General features: G+C 47.7%; 1 protein-coding gene across 1 annotated transcript in view; it reads left to right on the forward strand.

Moving 5' to 3' along the window:
• The first annotated feature begins 1,439 nt into the window (after positions 1–1,439).
• The window catches only part of HSD17B14 (hydroxysteroid 17-beta dehydrogenase 14), a 35,264-nt gene continuing 18,513 nt past the window's right edge, over positions 1,440–18,190 (forward strand). The window contains exons 1-2 of the mRNA XM_069948482.1: positions 1,440–1,592; positions 14,848–14,883. Coding sequence (XP_069804583.1) covers positions 1,490–1,592; positions 14,848–14,883 — 139 coding nt within the window. The 5' untranslated portion in view covers positions 1,440–1,489. The remainder of the gene's footprint in view (positions 1,593–14,847; positions 14,884–18,190) is intronic.

Consider the following 18,190-nt stretch of genomic DNA (forward strand, 5'->3'; position numbering starts at 1 on the left):
GGGGACTACACAGAGGGGGCTCTCAAGGAGATTCACATGGGGCCATCTATAAGGAGGCTACACAGAGGGGGGGCATATACTTTAGGGGGATCACATAGTGTTAGGGCTACCCACTAGATGAGGGTGTAAAGGGGCCAATACAGATGTGCAGTTTTAAAGAGATGAGGATGGTAATGGGCCTAATATGTCTGTCTGGCGGATTCTGTGGTTTCGTGGCTCTGAGAAGTTCTCATAATGGCCCAGGGCAGATGGAGAAGAAGATGAAAAGGGAAGAAATCTGATCTGAGAAGATGTTTCCTGTGAGTCACTTAATATAACTGCACTGTAATATATATGGAGTACAGAACCTGTGTAGAGCTGGGTGTGTTGATGGCGTAGTGGTCGTCAAGGGGAGGGGGGGCAATTAAACGTTTGCTATGGGGCCCAGCCATTTCTAATTATGCCCCTGGCTCATCTCTACCCATAACTGTTCCCATTGCACACACTAGTCATGTCACACAGAACACAAGGTAAAAGATCAAACATAAAAACAAAACATAGCTTTCTAAAACAGCTCCACTCTTGTCCCCAGGTTGTGTGTGATATTACAACTTTGCTTAATTCAGTTCAATGAAACTGCCATAACATAACTGCCATAACACACGCATACTGGGGACAAAGAGTGGTGCTACATTGTTTTTTTTCTACCCCCTGGATAACCCCTTTAACACTAGCCCTTCCCAGGGTAACTAACAGCTGGTTAGAAGACTGAAACCTGCTGTTATGTTCCCATAGAGTACGGAATGCTGAGACTAAGGGTAATTTTCTTACCTTCATCTTCAGTGCTGTATTTCCTAAATATTCACTTTAATCAATATGTAAATTAGGCAGTTTGGTGCATTGGGGGCGGGGCTACAGTGCTCCGTTTACCAATCCACCCCACTGGCCACCCTCCTCATGAATACAGAGACAGCGCCCTGCAGGGACATCACCCCAGTGTTCATCACTGCAGAGCATATGAATACTGATAAAGGGGCAGGGTAAATCATTGATAGTACTGCCCCCTGTGTACCAAACTGCCTAATTTACATATTGATTAAAGTGAAAATTCATTTTTTGGGAACATAGCAGTTTAGACTTCTAAGTCTCATTGGTCTAGAATATGCTTGCAAATGTCCTATATTTGTTACTTCATAGAATTTCTTACCTTACATGCTGCTACTAATCGGAGAAAACTATTATGTAAAGCTTCACCAGGATTTGTGAGTACAGTAAATACTATATAATTATTTAAGTGTTACGGCATGTTGTCTGGTGTGTACTGAACCTCCAGTGTAGTACTTCTCCTTTGGCTAATATTTGCATAAAACTACATATCCCATCATGCTCTAGAAGTGAAAGCGTGCCCAGGCTTTCCTGTTGTTCCTCTGCAGGTCAGCTGATACCAGCGTGACTAAAACTTTGCTGAAACAACACTTCAGTTCATTTCATCTCTTACAGGCAAAGCACAATGGCTTCTAGTGGACCAGCATCAAGCCTGCGCTATCACAACAAGGTGGTCATTGTCACCGGAGGGACAAAGGGCATTGGAGAGGCAGTTATCAGAGTTTTTGGTAAGAACTCAAAGTATTTTCTTAATGCAAAAAATGCAAGCAATGTGTATTAATGCTAAATACAAAAACACACATAGGCGGATGATGTACCCAGACTTATGGTAGGTGACATGCAGTATACTGTATGACTGTTCACAGAACCCAACCCTGCACCATGGGCCGCACTTACACAGTTATTACAAATGGATGAATATGTTAATCTCAAAGATGTTTTTTGAGTTGCTTGAGGCTACTTCTTTCAGCTAAAGTATCTTCTAACTCCTGGATGTGAGGGCACATCTGGGTGAATGGAAAAAAAATGTAATTTCCATGGTGGGTATAAGGATAAGGCGTGCGCGGAGGCGGAGAATATTCTTTTGCAGAGTGTAAAAAGACCCCAACACCTGTTCAGTGGCGGTCTTTGGCACCAAGCACCCCAAGCGATCGCTTGGGGCCCCAAACATCCAGGGGGGCCCCCAAGCCCCGCTCTTGTGCTCAAGACGGCTGGACAGGGCCGCTGCCCCGCTCGCTGCTGCCATCTGATCTGTAACTATCAGCACTCGTAATGAGCGCTCATAGTTACATGCAGCAGCACTGACAGGGCGGGAGACATTAGCTCCCTTCCTGTCAGTCACTCTTGTGGCCGCAGGAAGGGTTTTCCCTGCGGTCACAAGTGGCAGCTTTGTCCTTGTGGTGCCGGCGCTCCAGTGACATCACTGGAGCATCGGCGCCAGGACAAGGGGAGTACGGCCTCTTGTAATCAGAGGGAAAACCCTTCCTGCGGCCACAAGAGTGAAGAGAAGAGGAGATGCCCGGACCCAGGTGAGTATAAGTGTTTGTTTTATTGTGTTTTATACTATATGGGAGGGGGAGCACACAGGGGTCTGTTTAACTGGGGGAGCGTACATCGGGGGTCTATATAAATGGGGGAGCACACAGGGGGGCTATATACTACTGGGGCTGTTTTGGAACGCGTGTCGAGGGGGGGGCCAGACATAACTTCGCTTGGGGCCCCAGAATTGCCAAGACCGCCCCTGTGTATAATGCCCCATTCTTCCTGTGCTTGGAGGTCAAGAACACTCTACAAAGCTAGATAGGTCTCACTGGTGCAAAATGCACTGAATTCATACTAAACCCAGTGTAAATCTGAAATAACAGGGAAGATACAGTCAGTGTTCATTATGTAAGATTTTTGTTTAAATTTATTAATATGATGCACATAATGTCATCCAGCAATCATTTTACATCACATGAGCCATATATCAAAGTAGCGCTGAGGAAGTGAAAGAACATGACCATTCAGTTTATATGATTATTGTGAAACCTACATATCTGTAAACCTCAGTAGGATTTGCAATACTACATTTCTGCCCCCCTGTGGTTCAGAGACCAGACTGGTTGTGCTGGAGCTATGCCTGTAAGTGCATATTCACACCCAGCAGATTTGTTGCAGAAATTTCTGCAGTTGTAGACATGACCTGAATGGGGTTTACAGCAAAACATGTGCCTGCCATCAAAGCATCCCCATTCAGAGTAAGAGAACTGATTTTTAGTGAATTACTGCAAGAAAAATCTTCTGTGTGAACGCATCCTTAGGAAGCTAAAATTATTATGTTAATTTGTTTTCCCTAAGACCCATTGGCATCACAACATATGGGGTAAATTCGCCCCTGCGAGCCCCTGGGACGAAGGAATATTTAATGAAAAAATAACAATTAAATTTTAATCCCCTCCTCCATGAGGTATAAATAGGCTCCACCTCCCCCTAGACCTCAGTCTAATTATAAAGAAACATAAAACCCCGGGAGGGAGTCTTGTGATGCCAATGGGTCTTAGGGAAAACAAATTAACATAATAATTTTAGCTTCCCTTACGTCCCATTGGCATCACAACATATGGGGAATTAGCAAGCATTATCCCCAATGGGCGGGTTATTTATTACGTCCGCATTAAGAACAGATCTTGCAAAGGTTGTTCTTGACAAGAAAAGAAGTATCCAGCCTGAAATATCTCACAAAGGTAGTCAAAGACGACCAGGTAGCTGCCTGGCATATGTCCTCAAGTGGCACAGCGGCACGCTCTGCCCAAGTGGAGGCCACAGCTCTAGTAGAGTGAGCCCTGGTAAATTCTGGTGGATCCAGATCAGCAGAGGAGTAACATAAGGCAATGGAGTCACAGATCCATCTGAATATTGAAGGTTTTGAAGCCTTTCTCCCCTTGTTCTTTCCTGCGAAAGGGATAAAGAAATTCTTGTCTTTACGAAAATCACCTACTCTATGTAGATAGATCTTGATAGCTCTGGATACGTCCAATAAAGAAAGATCCAAGTCTTCTTTAGATGATCCAGTAGGAGAAAATACAGGCAATACTATTGGCTGGTTGATGTTGGCAAATGAAGCCACCATAGGCAGGAATCCTGGAAGGAACCTAAGGATAACTTTGTCTTGGGAAAAAAATCACGTATGGAGGTGCGGAGCCAAGGGCTTGAAGTTCTCCAACTCTCTTAGCAGAGGTAATGGCTAGTAAAAGAGAAACTATCAATGTTAACTTGAAGTTTACCTCCTCCCAAGGCTTAAAGGGAGGAAGACACAGGCGTCTCAACACAAAGGATAAGTCCCATGGGTCTACCTGCTTTACCAGGTTAGGCCTAGTCTAGCCTTAACAAAATTCTTTACCTCCAAGATCTGAAAGAAACGTGAGTTTAGGTGTGCAGAGAGGGCTGCTAACTGCACCTTGATGGAACTAGGTTTTAATCCTTTATAGAAGCCTTCCTGTAAAAACTCCAATGACTGTGGAGTAGAAGGTTTAAGTCCATCAATACTCCTGCTTGCACACCAATCTTGAAAATCTTCCAAATACGTGCATAAGATTTATTTGTAGTGCAACTACGAGCGTGAGAAAGAGTATACTATACCTTCTCAGAAAAACTAGAGTCCAATACGGTCCTCTCAGTCTCCAAGCTGTCAAGCTGAGGCTGGAAAGATTCCTGCACAGATGTTGACCCTGGAATATTAGATCCGGATGCAGAGGTAATCTCCAAAATTCCCCTCTGCTCATATTCATGGGCAGGGTGAACCATGCCCTCTTCGGCCAGAAGGAAGTTATTATTATTACTGACGACTGATCTAGACTGATCTTAGTCAAACTCTGGGAATCATGGCTATGGGAGGAAAGATATACGCCAGCTGGTATGTCCATGGTATTGTCATTGAGTCCAATACCGTGGGATTGTCTGCCCTGTAAAGGGAACAGAAATTCCTCAGTTTGGCATTGCTTGCTGATGCCATGAGGTCTCTCTGAGGAAGCCCCCACCTCTGGGTTAACTGAATGAACACTCTCCTTGAGAGAGACCATTCCCCCGGTAATGTCAGGCCTCGACTCAATCCGCCAATATATTGTCGACACCCCTGATATGAATCGCAGAGAGTCTGGTTATTCTGGTTTCTGCCCAACAGAAAAATCTTCTCTACTTCCCTGAGGAGAGAAGGGGATCTGGTACCTCCCTGTTTAGGTACGCCACACAGGTCATGTCATTCATCCGGATTCTGACTGCTCTCTGTAAAATAGGAGGAGAAAAATGAAGAAGAGCTAGGTAAATCGCTCTGAGCTCCCTCACGTTGGAGGGCAGAGCGGATTCCTGTTGACTCCAAGATCCTGCAGTCGTGATGACTGTCAGATGAGCTCCCCAACCTGTTCCTGAAGCATCTGTCGTGATGGTTATCCAGTGTGGTTCTGAAAATAAAACTCCATGTTTGACTTGTCTCCACCACATTAGAGAATGTCTTGTTTGAGTCGATAGAACATCATCGCATCCAAGTCCTTCAGTCCTCGGTTCCATACTGTTAGTGCTTCTCTCTGAAGAAATCTCATGTGCCATAACGCCCATGGCACCGCGTCCGCAGCTGAGGCAAGGAGCCCTAGAAAGCGCATTTATGTTCTTATGGATACCTGACGAGGAGGAATTAGGAATTAAGTCTGATTTCTCTATGTTGATAAGCCAACCTTATTGTTGAAGTATGTCCTGGACATAGTTCAACTGAACTCTCAGAAGATCCTGAGTCTGAGTCATAATCAACCAATCGTCCAGGTAAGGGATAACTTTATCCCCTGTAAACGGAAGCGAACCATCATGGTGACACTACCTTAGTGAAAACAAAGGGTGCGGAGGTATTCCGGATGGAAGGACTTTGAATTGTAAGTGTCTTACCTTCCCCTGTATTTGGATGGCGAAGGCTCTCCTGTGAGCCTTCAGAATCGGTACATGAAGATATGCATCCGGTAGATCTATGGTGACCATAAAATCTCCCTCCTGGAGGATAGATTTTACCGATCTTATGTTCTCCATGTGGAACGTCTTCTTTACGATGCACCTGTTTAGATATCGCAAATCTATAATAAGCCTCCAATTTCCGGATGGCTTCAGCACTAGTAACACTGGGGAGTAAACTCCCTGACCGATCTCAGATAGAGGAACATCCTCTAGAGCCTCAATGGAAAGGAGGTAAAGAATTTCTGTCTCTAGGACTAAGTGTCTTTCTGGCTTAAGATTTCTTGACAGAAGAAATCTTGGAGGAGGAAGAGATGATAAATGAAGGACATAACCATTTTGAATAATATTTAACACCCAGTGATCTTTTCTTAATTCTTCCCAGGCAGGGAGAAACAAACTCAGACGTGTTCCCACTGGACAGCTTCTTCGTCAGAAGTCTGGTTTCTTGTTGGTGTCCTTATTCTGCTGCTTCCCGGAACCTCTTCTGGAATAGTTTCTTCCTCGACCTCTGTACTGGTATCTCCCTTTGCCTCGCTGAGGAGATTTTGCTCTGCGTAAGGAATCACCGCTCTTATAGGACAATGGTAGGGACTTCCCCTCCTTGTCAGACAATTCCTCCATTAATTTATCCAGCTCAGAGCCAAACAGCCTACCTGGCTGGAACTCCATATTACAGAGCTGAATTTTGGAGTTAGCATCTCCAACCCAGGGTTTTAACCATAGCGCCCTTCGGCAGCGGTTGAGAGCGTACTAGTTTTTTTACGCTAACCTGGTTCCCTGAGATGCATCATCGCAGAGGAAGTCAATGGCCATAATGACCTTTTTTAAGGAGCAAAGGACCTTGTCCCTGCTAGCTCTACCTTCCAAATTTTCCTGGACCTTGGTCAGCCATCTTCTTAGGCTTCTAGAAACCTCAAAGAAGAAATGGAGACTGCCCCTTGGGCTGCCGCTGCCGTATATGATCTCTTGAGGGCTACCTCCACCCTTCTATCCATCGGATCCTTAAGATTGGATCTGTCCTCCGCAGGCAGCATAGTACATTTTGACAGTTTGGCTATGGCCGGGTCCACCTTTGGAGGCTCAATCCAGTCCTTACATTGTTCTTCCTTGAGAACATATAAGGTCTTAAACCTCTTGCTCAAACCCGGAGCCTTTTCCGGTTCCTTCCATTCCGCCTGTAACATAGACAATGAAGTCTTACCCACAGAAAAAACCCTAGGCTTTTTTGAGGAGGACCAATCCTATCCTCTTCTATTTCCTCAGGGTGTATTTCAGCTTGCACAGCTTAGCAGAGCTTGTGAATTCTATCAGCTGTGAAATACCCCTTGAATAATTCTTTCTCATCTTCAGAAGTAGAAGAGGTTTCAGAAGAAGATGATGACTTAACTTCATCAATCACAGTAAAACTGAAAATGACCAAAATCCTACAGCCATAAAGTAATATACTCAAAGGCTGGGAGTAGAGAGAGAAATGCTCCATTTGGTCTTTAACTTAGGACACGGGCGGCGAATCTCATTAGCCGCTAAAGTCTTTTGCACATAGTCCTTGACCCATACAACTACCTCCTGAACATCAGGCTCCTCATAGGTTTAGGTCTGCATGAAGGACAGCGTACTTAGGCATTATAAATATTTTTAGGCATTCATAAATATTTTTATGAAAGAAAGGATGAATCTTATCTGGAAAAAATGATCCTCCTACGGTATCCATAGCCGTCAGGTAGTGGAGTCTCACACTCGGCACTTGAAGTGCTTCCTTAGAAGGTCTTTTTCCAGCAGCAGGACTGGTCTCCATTTCAGACATCTGCAAATAATCAATGTATTACAATACATATAAACCACTAGCCTGGCTAGAGTGATATCGGAAAGAGACACTAGGTGGCAGCAACACTTACTTTTAAGTATATAGAAGAGAGATCACAGCACTTTGCACTCAGATGTTTTCTATTAGATCCAAATGAGCCACAGAAAATCCTTCCAGAGGAAGACAGCCAGACCTAGAGGTAGCAACAACTTACCTTCTGCCTTGAACACACAGCTAATCCGGCATGCAGAGAGCGCGCGCCGCTGCCGGCCCCTGGAAGTGACATGGCGCTGATACCACAGTGCTGAGACGCACGCAGCGCCGATGCGTTCCACAGTCGAACGCAAATGGAAGAAAAGCCAGCCACTCGGGTGACACGCAGAGTGCGTTCCAAGATGCACTAGGTAAGAAAAACTTAAAAGCTAAGACCTGCAGAAGCAAATATCAGGATACTACCTGGACACCGGCTCCAGCGGCATCCCAGCAATCATTACCTGGAGAGAAAACCTGAATGCAACAGGTTAACAAAGCATAAAAACGGAGGAGGGACAAAGTCCCCTAGGGCTAACAGCAACGAAGTAAAAAAAGACTGAGGTCTAGGGGGAGGTGGAGCCTATTTATACCTCATGGAGGAGGGGATTAAAATTTAATTGTTATTTTTTCATTAAATATTCCTTCGTCCCAGGGGCTCGCAGGGGCGAATTTACCCCATATGTTGTGATGCCAATGGGACGTAAGGGAATCAGGAATGTAGCTAGTAAAACTCCCAACATGTTTTTGTATTTTAAAGTTTATATTTGTGTACTTCAATTTGGACTCTCTTTGTGGTTTCTGATTTGTATCCACACGCAGGGCCGCCATCAGGAATTTCGGGGCCCCATACAACCAAAGTGTCTGGGCCCCCCACATTAATAAAAAAAAAAAAATTGCGTGTTCGACCCACGCCTTGCTGGGAGGTATAATTTGGTTCAGATCAATTCTAGAGAACTGGCTCATATATCCCATTTTCCCCAGTGGCTTGAAATGTAACCTCTGTTATACAGTTATAAAATTATAGAAACTAAATGTGAACAAGGTGCAATTCAAATAGACACTTACTTGTATAGCTGCCTCTTGTGCTCTGTATGCAGTGCATTATATTCACCCTTGCAACGTACAATTTATAGCGTGTCTACAAGCCCAGCGGGGCTCATTATGATGGAGACTAAAACTTATACAAGAGTGGGGTAGGGGTTCCCCTGTATTCAGAATGCTGTTGAGTACTAGGCAATGCCCCGTTTGGGGTTATTGAATTTCGAGGGTCTGGGGGGGGGGGGGGCTGTTTGATTTGTATATGTTCACCAATATCCCCCCCCCCCCCCCCGGTATGCTCACTAACATAGAATATGTTGATAAGGCTAATATAATGAGGCTGTTCCATGTTAGTGAGCATATACAAATCACACAGCCCCCCAGGCAGACTAGTTTAGCTCACCCAAGACAGTGATAGCGAATACATGGCAGTGAGAACGCTTTCTAGGAGATCCTGTTTGTGCAGCAGAGGTGTCTTTATCCTGCTCTGCATAGACCCTCAAAATTCAATAATCCCAGACGGGGCATTGCCTAGCACTCAACAGCATTCTGAATACAGGGGAACCCCTACCCCACTCTTGTATAAGTTTTAGTCTCCATCATAATGAGCCCCGCTGGGCTTGTAGACACGCTATAAATTGTACGTTGCAAGGGTGAATATAATGCACTGCATACAGAGCACAAGGGACAGCTATACAAGTAAGTGTCTCTTTGAATTGCACCTTGTTCACATTTAGGTTCTACAATTTTATAACTGTATAACAGAGGTTACATTTTAAGCCACTGGGGAAAATGGGATATATGAGCCAGTTCTCTAGAATTAATCTCACACACAGACACCAGCACACATGTATACAGACACCAGCACACATGTATACAGACATACAGACACCAGCACACCAGGGCACGATGAAGTTTGAACTTCTGCAACCTGGAGAAATCACCTGATATCACCTACAGTCCTATGTAACACCACATAACACAGTGGTATCTCTGAGTACAGATAATGTAGTAGATTTCACCTGCAGTCCTATGTAACAGCACAGATAACACAGTGATATCCCTCTGAGTACAGATAATGTAGATGTCACCTGCAGTCCTATGTAACACCACAGATAACACAGTGATATCTCTGAGTACAGATAATGTAGTAACTGTCACCTGCAGTCCTATGTAACAGCACAGATAACACAGCGATATCTCTGAGTACAGATAATGTAGTAGTCACCTGCAGTCCTATGTAACACAACAGATAACACAGTGATATCTCTGAGTACAGATAATGTAGTAGCTGTCACCTCGGGGCGCCCCTACTAAATGATGTTCTACAAAATAAGAAAAGTGTCATACAGGGACTCACAGGTGACGTCTTCTTTGATCTGAGGCGTCACTTTCCCTTTTCCTCTCCATCCGGCCCAGACCTCCATGATGATTCCTTCCAGATACGTTTCATCCCCTTAGAACCTGCGAGACAAACAATTTAGGCTCCGCACATTTCTAGCAACTTCCTTTCCTTTCTCCCCCCTGTAGGCTCCCATAGTAACTGCGCTGTGTGGGATGCCCCCTGTATGTAGGATTCCCTGCTGTGCCCCCATGAGCTAATAATGCCCCTAGAGGTACCCCCATGAACTAATAATGCCCCCAGAGGTGCCCCTATGAGCTAATAATGCCCCTAGAGGTGCCCCCATGAGCTAATAATGCCCCTAGAGGTGGCCCCCATGAACTAATAATGCCCCCAGAGGTACCCCCATGAACTAATAATGCCCCCAGAGGGGCCCCCATATACTAATAATGCCCCCAGAGGTGCTCCCATATACTAATAATGCCCCCAGAGATGCCCCAATGAGTTAATAATGCCCCCAGAGGTACCCCCATATACTAATAATGCCCCCAGAGGTTCCCCCCATGAGCTAATAATGCCCCCAGAGGTGCCCCCATACACTACTAATGCCCCCAGAGGTGCCCCCATACACTACTAATGCCCCCATACACTAATAATGCCCCCAGAGGTGCCCCCCATACACTAATAATGCCCCCAGAGGTGCCCCCATATACTAATAATGCCCCCAGAGGTGCCCCCATATACTAATAATGCCCCCAGAGGTGCCCCCATATACTAATAATGCCCCCAGAGGTGCCCCCATATACTAATGCCCCCAGAGGTGCCCCCATACACTAATAATGCCCCCAGAGGTGCCCCCATATACTAATAATGTCCCCAGAGGTGCCCCCATATACTAATACTGCCCCCAGAGGTGCCCCCATATACTAATAATGCCCCCAGAGGTGCCCCCATACACTAATAATGCCCCCAGAGGTGCCCCCATACACTAAAAATGCCCCCAGAGGTGCCCCCCATATACTAATAATGCCCCCAGAGGTGCCCCCCATATACTAATAATGCCCCCAGAGGTGCCCCCATATACTAATAATGCCCCCAGAGGTGCCCCCATACACTAATAATGCCCCCAGAGGTGCCCCCCATACACTAATAATGCCCCCAGAGGTGCCCCCATACACTAATAATGCCCCCCGAGGTGCCCCCATATACTAATACTGCCCCCAGAGGTGCCCCCCATGAACTAATAATGCCCCCAGAGGTGCCCCCATATACTAATACTGCCCCCAGAGGTGCCCCCCATGAACTAATAATGCCCCCAGAGGTGCCCCCATATACTAATAATGCCCCCAGAGGTGCCCCCATATACTAATAATGCCCCCAGAGGTGCCCCCATATACTAATAATGCCCCCAGAGGTGCCCCCATATACTAATGCCCCCAGAGGTGCCCCCATACACTAATAATGCCCCCAGAGGTGCCCCCATATACTAATAATGTCCCCAGAGGTGCCCCCATATACTAATACTGCCCCCAGAGGTGCCCCCATATACTAATAATGCCCCCAGAGGTGCCCCCATACACTAATAATGCCCCCAGAGGTGCCCCCATACACTAATAATGCCCCCAGAGGTGCCCCCCATATACTAATAATGCCCCCAGAGGTGCCCCCCATATACTAATAATGCCCCCAGAGGTGCCCCCATATACTAATAATGCCCCCAGAGGTGCCCCCATATACTAATAATGCCCCCAGAAGTGCCCCCATACACTAATAATGCCCCCAGAGGTGCCCCCATACACTAATAATGCCCCCAGAGGTGCCCCCCATATACTAATAATGCCCCCAGAGGTGCCCCCATATACTAATAATGCCCCCAGAGGTGCCCCCATACACCAATAATGCCCCCAGAGGTGCCCCCCATATACTAATAATGCCCCCAGAGGTGCCCCCCATATACTAATAATGCCCCCCGAGGTGCCCCCATATACTAATACTGCCCCCAGAGGTGCCCCCCATGAACTAATAATGCCCCCAGAGGTGCCCCTAAAAAAACAAACATCCTACTCACCTAATCCGGGCTGTGGCTGCAGGCAGCAGCTCTCCTCCTCCTCTTCGGGCTCCATCTTGCGAGCCGCAGGGACGGGACTTCCGGCAGGCGTGATGACGTCACATGATCACGCCTGCCGGAGGGGCACATGATCACGTCCCGGCCTCCCATAGGCTGCTGGTGTGAAGTGCCGGCAGCCTATGGGAGAGAATACAGGAGGAGGACGCTGACAGGTCCTTCTCCTGTATTCTGATCGCTTCAATGTTCCGCCCGCTCAATGTGCGGGCGGAACATCAAAGCGATCAATGCATCCGGAGAAGCTGCGCGGCCGCAGCTTCTCAGGATGCTCAGAAACAGGTGGCAAGGGGGGCCGTGCGGGCCCCCCTAGCGTAGCGGTGGGGGGCGGCGGCCGGCGGGCCCGCCGGGCCCCCCCCCCGTGTCTCTTAGGGTCCGGGCCCCATACGGCAGTACCACTTGTACTGCCCTATCGGCGGCCCTGTCCACACGCTTCAAAGTGCACATTTTTAGTTTTAGTTAATGATTGACAAATCCCTTGCTGTTTAGTTTAAAGTCTGAATCTATAAAGGTGGAAGTTTACAATCAGGGTGTACAAAACATTGCATCTCACTAATATTACTATTAGGGTTCACCTATAGTATTTTGGTCTGTATTTATAGCCAAGATCAGAAATGTAACAGACATATAATGGAAAGATCTGCACCTTTTCTGTGTTTTTAAACCACTCCTGGTTTTAGCTACAAATGCAGACCAAAATACTATATGTGAACCCAGCCCTAAGACTACATACACATCTTAATAGTGAGATAAATAGAGGTGACTGTCACCAGGATGCAACTGCCAGGGCCGATTTTAGCATTTCTGCTAAGAACTAAAATAGTGCCCCCCCCCCCCCCCCCCAACCGAAAATCAAAAGTGAGGACGTTTTCCATGCAGAAAATCATCATACATGTTACCATCATACTGCACACTATACTGAGATCAACAATGTATAAACGCCAAATAATACAACCACACAATGACTACATATCACCACCCCATAGTGACTTAAATATTATCACCAATATTACTACTACCCAAAGGAAAAACATCGGGACATCTTGAACACGCGTCGGATCATGGCTCCAGGATCTGCAGCAGAGCTGACGTCACAACCTTACTCATGGACTGGCCGCTCGACCAGTCAGTGGCTGGGGTGGGACGCCACTCAGGTCACTGATTGGCTGGGTGGGATGTCCATCAGCCGTCACAGGCATTCTCCCCCGAGCCATGATCACATTTTTAAAATGGCCAGGCTTATCCTTTAATGACTAAACAATACCAGCAGTACTGCTACTGAATAAATACTACTCCAGCATTACCCCCACATAGTGACAGTATAGTGATAAGGGTGCAGTTACATCCAGTCACTCACAGGTGACGTCTTCTCTCATTAGAGTCATTCACTTTCTGTTTTCTTCTCCAATTGGTCAGGGCCATCATGAAAATTTCTGTTAGCCATGACTTGTCCCCGCAGCATCTACTGGACAAACATATTAGGCTCCCTACCCCTATACAATACCCCATCCATAGTGCCCCAAACATGAATAGTTCCCCCTATCTGACACCCACACAGTAACTAGTCCCTTCTCTTCCTCCATGCTATAAATATCTTCCTTTTGCCAACACTGAAAGAGTCACTGTTGTTATTTTTTTTTGCAGAAATCAATAGTCCAGGCGCTGCCGGTGCTTCCTGGTGCCCCAGGCCGGTGTGGGTGAGGGCTGACGCGGCCGGCCTGCAGGAGCAGAGAGCGTTGGCCGGCCGGATAGTGTGAGGAGCGGCACAGGCAGGCGGCGGGGAGTCAGCGTGTTTCGAGGAGGAGGGGGAGCGGAGGAGGAGGGGGCACTACTGTGAGCGGTGGCGGAGCGGGCAGCACTTATGTGAGCGGCGGCGGAGCGGGCGGCACTTGTGTGAGCGGGGGCGCGGGCGGCGATAAGATAGCACAGGTACTACTCCCCCATGTTCCCAGCACCGAGCAAGGAGGGGGGAGGTAGATGGCACCTCTCTCCCTCCCTGCTCGGTGCCCAGCAAATGTATTTATTGAATACATTTATGGGATACTTTGGGGAGCAAGGACACTTGCTCCCCAAAGTATTCCATAAATGTATTCAATCGCAAAGTACAGTACATTACATACACACATCCATTGTAATTCCAATGGAGTGTCCAGCAGGGGCGCACTATATATAGAAGTCAATGGTACTCATTGACTTCTATATAGAGAGCGCCCCCTGCTGGACACTCCATAGGAATTACACCATTCGTCGTGACGTCACTGCTTCTGAGAGAATTCTAACACTTCCTGATACACTAAATTAAGGGAAATAGCAGTATATGAGCATTTCCCATAATTAATGTACATTAGAAAATTGTATAACTTTCCATAAGTAATAACATAAAAAAAAAAAATTTGGCCGTACTTCTCCTTTAACCGCTTCCACGCTGCTGTGTCCCCCTGGATGCTTCCTGGTCCATAAACTAGGTGTAAGGGAATTACATCACAGGTCACATGGCATGCTGCTGGAGTTGGGAGTGTTTGGGAAGGGGGGTAATTTGTAACATTAAAAAACAAACATAAATGAGACAACTCCCTTAATATTTGTCACTTCCATTTTGGATTACTGATAATATCCTTTATGTTTTTATTAACATTTATTGTTTTCTTTTTTTATATGGACCCACAGTGAACAACGGAGCTTCAGTTGTGTTCTGTTCAAAAGGTAATGTGCATTGGATGAAGTTCTCTGACAGAAAAAAAAATTGAACATTTTAGCACCTGTTTTGTGTACATATCTATGCACCTTTTCTAGTTTGCAGTGCCGCCCCACTTTACCAAAGAGCTGGAAGGGCTTCTGTGTCCCATCATATTAACTATAATTTACTTTAAATTGCAGATGAAATAAATGTTGGCCCATAGCTGATACTAATTTAAATACTTGTCAGTCACTGGTCACTCTGCTTACTGTGCAGTGGCGTAGCCACCGTGGTCGCGGGGGTCGCCGCCGCGACCGGGCCCGCCACAGGGGGGGCCCGCGGGGCCCCCCGATCAATCACTCTTGTGACCGCAAGCATTGTTTTGCTTGCGGTCACAAGAGTCGGGCTCCGTCTTCCCCCGGCTGCTGCGCGGCTGCCGGGGGTGTCGCGTCTTACCCCCGGCAGCGCGCGCATCCCAGAACTCCCTGCGCGCCTTGGGCCCTGACTTCCGGTTCCGGCGCGCAGGGAGTTCTGGGATGCGCGCGCTGCCGGGGATAAGACGCGACACCCCCGGCAGCCGCGCAGCAGTCGGGGACAGACCAGGAGGAGTGAGAATCAACGTGGGAGCGCGATGTCAGGTGAGTTAAGTTTTGTTTTTTTTTATCAGCCTGTACGGGTGGGGGGAAAGGAGGGGGCCATCTATGAGGGTGGGGGGAAAGGAGGGGGCCATCTATGAGGGTGGGGGGAAAGAGGGGGCCATCTATGAGGGTGGGGGGAAAGAGGGGGCCATCTATGAGGGTGGGGGGGAAGGAGGGGGGCATCTATGAGGGTGGGGGAGAAGGAGGGGGGCATCTATGAGGGTGGGGGGAAGAGGGGGCCATTTATGAGGGTGGGGGGAAGGAGGGGGCCATCTATGAGGGTGGGGGGAAGGAGGGGGCCATCTATGAGGGTGGTGGGAAGGAGGGGGCCATCTATGAGGGTGGGGGGAAGGAGGGGCCATCTATGAGGGTGGGGGGAAAGAGGGGCCATCTATGAGGGTGGGGGGAAAGAGGGGGGCATCTATGAGGGTGGGGGGGGAAGGGGACCATCTATAAGGGAGGGAGGAAGGGGACCATCTATAAAGGGGGGGAAAGGGGACCATCTATAAGGGAGGGGGGGAAGGGGACCATCTATAAGGGAGGGGGGGGAAGGGGACCATCTATAAGGGAGGGGGGGGAAGGGGACCATCTATAAGGGAGGGGGGGGAAGGGGACCATCTATAAGGGAGGGGGGGGAAGGGGACCATCTATAAGGGAGGGGGGGGGAAGGGGACCATCTATAAGGGAGGGGGGGGGAAGGGGACCATCTATAAGGGAGGGAGGAAGGGGACCATCTATAAAGGGGGGGAAAGGGGACCATCTATAAGGGAGGGGGGGAAGGGGACCATCTATAAGGGAGGGGGGGGGAAGGGGACCATCTATAAGGGAGGGGGGGAAGGGGACCATCTATAAGGGAGGGGGGGGAAGGGGACCATCTATAAGGCAGGGGGGGGAAGGGGACCATCTATAAGGGAGGGGGGGGAAGGGGACCATCTATAAGGGAGGGGGGGGGGAAGGGAACCATCTATAAGGGAGGGTGGGGGGAGAGGGGGCCATCTATAAGGGAGGGTGGGGGGAGAGGGGACCATCCATAAGGGAGGGTGAGGAGAGAGGGGGCCATCTATAAGGGAGGGGGTATAGGGGGCCATCTATAAGGGAGGGGGTATAGGGGGCCATCTATAAGGGAGGGGGTAGAGGGGGCCATCTATAAGGGAGGGGGTAGAGGGGGCCATCTATAAGGGAGGGGGTAGAGGGGGCCATCTATAAGGGAGGGGGTAGAGGGGGCCATCTATAAGGGAGGGGGCCATCTATTTGGGGGGGCAACATAGGGGGAGAGGGAATACACAGAGGGGGGCATATATTATTAGGAGGTCACATAGAGTCAGGGCTACCCACTAAATGAGGGTGTAAAGGGGACAGTACAGATGTACAGTGTGTATATAGATGAGGATGGTGCCAGAGTGTGGAGCCTAATATGTCTGTCTGGCAGATTCTGTGGATTCGTGGCTCGGAGAAGTTCTCATAACGGCCCAGGACGGATGGAGAAGATGATGAAAAGGAAAGAACTCCGATCAGAAAAGACGTCTCCTGTGAGTCACCTGATATATCTGCACTGTAATGTATATGGTGTATAGAGCCTGTGTAGAGCTGGGGCCACCTCTATATGACTGGATGAGGTGATTTAGTGTACTGGATTTGGTCAGTAACAATATGGTGGTGATGGTAGAGGTGTGGCGGTAATGTTTCCTCCCTATATACTGGTATTACTGGTAATATTGGTCTCAGTATACAGGATTTGGTCGGTAACAGTATGGCGGTAATAGGTAATATCTGTCTTGGTGTGTGTGTGTGTATATATATATATATATATATATATATATATATATATATATATACATACAGTGGTACCTTGGTTTAAGAGTAACTTCGTTTAAGAGCGTTTTGGTTTAAGAGCTCACAGTTTTTCAAAATTGTGACTTGGTTTAAGAACATTGCTTTGGTTTAAGAACTTCCTGTATCGGGTGGGAGCGCGAGTGGAGAAGGGGCATGGCCTGCATAGCGGGGTCTACAGCACTGTACTCTAAACACCTTCCAAATCATAGCAGATCCCCTTCAGGCTGGGGCTTACATCAGGGGACAGGACTGTGGGGGGGGGGGGGTAATCTCTCCATAGCTGTAACCCCTCTCTCCCCGGACAGAGAGTGCTGCATGTATGTGCCCACATCTGTACTGCTCCTTCCTTCATGCTCCCTGCAGTCTCTGTCAGCCCTTGTGTTTCCCATCCTCTCCATTACTGTACAGTACAGAATAATAAATATATTTGGGGTGCGGAACCAATTGTCTGCATTTACATGATTTCTTATAGGAAAATTTGCTTTGGTTTAAGAGTGGATTTGGATTACAAGCACGGTCCTGGAACGAATTATGCTCATAATCCAAGGCACCACTGTGTGTGTATATATATATATATATATATTTATATATATATATACACAAACACACACAACAATAGCATCACTTGGTCGTGAAAGGAGGGGGGGGGGCCCAAGTTGGCCTCTCGCACCAGGGCCCAGGAGACATTAGCTACGCCCCTGTTACTGTGTGTGGCTGCAGCGCTACTGACACAGGCTGCTTCCCCAGCTAGAGCTACATACACAATAGATGGGCCTGGAAACAGATGGTTCAGTTCATACTGCAGCGACAAACCTGGACTACTGCAGCTCAGCTCTTATTAAAGTAAAATTTCAGTGTAAAA

This window comes from Dendropsophus ebraccatus, chromosome 12, assembly GCF_027789765.1.
Source record: "Dendropsophus ebraccatus isolate aDenEbr1 chromosome 12, aDenEbr1.pat, whole genome shotgun sequence".
Taxonomy (NCBI): Eukaryota; Metazoa; Chordata; class Amphibia; order Anura; family Hylidae; genus Dendropsophus; species Dendropsophus ebraccatus.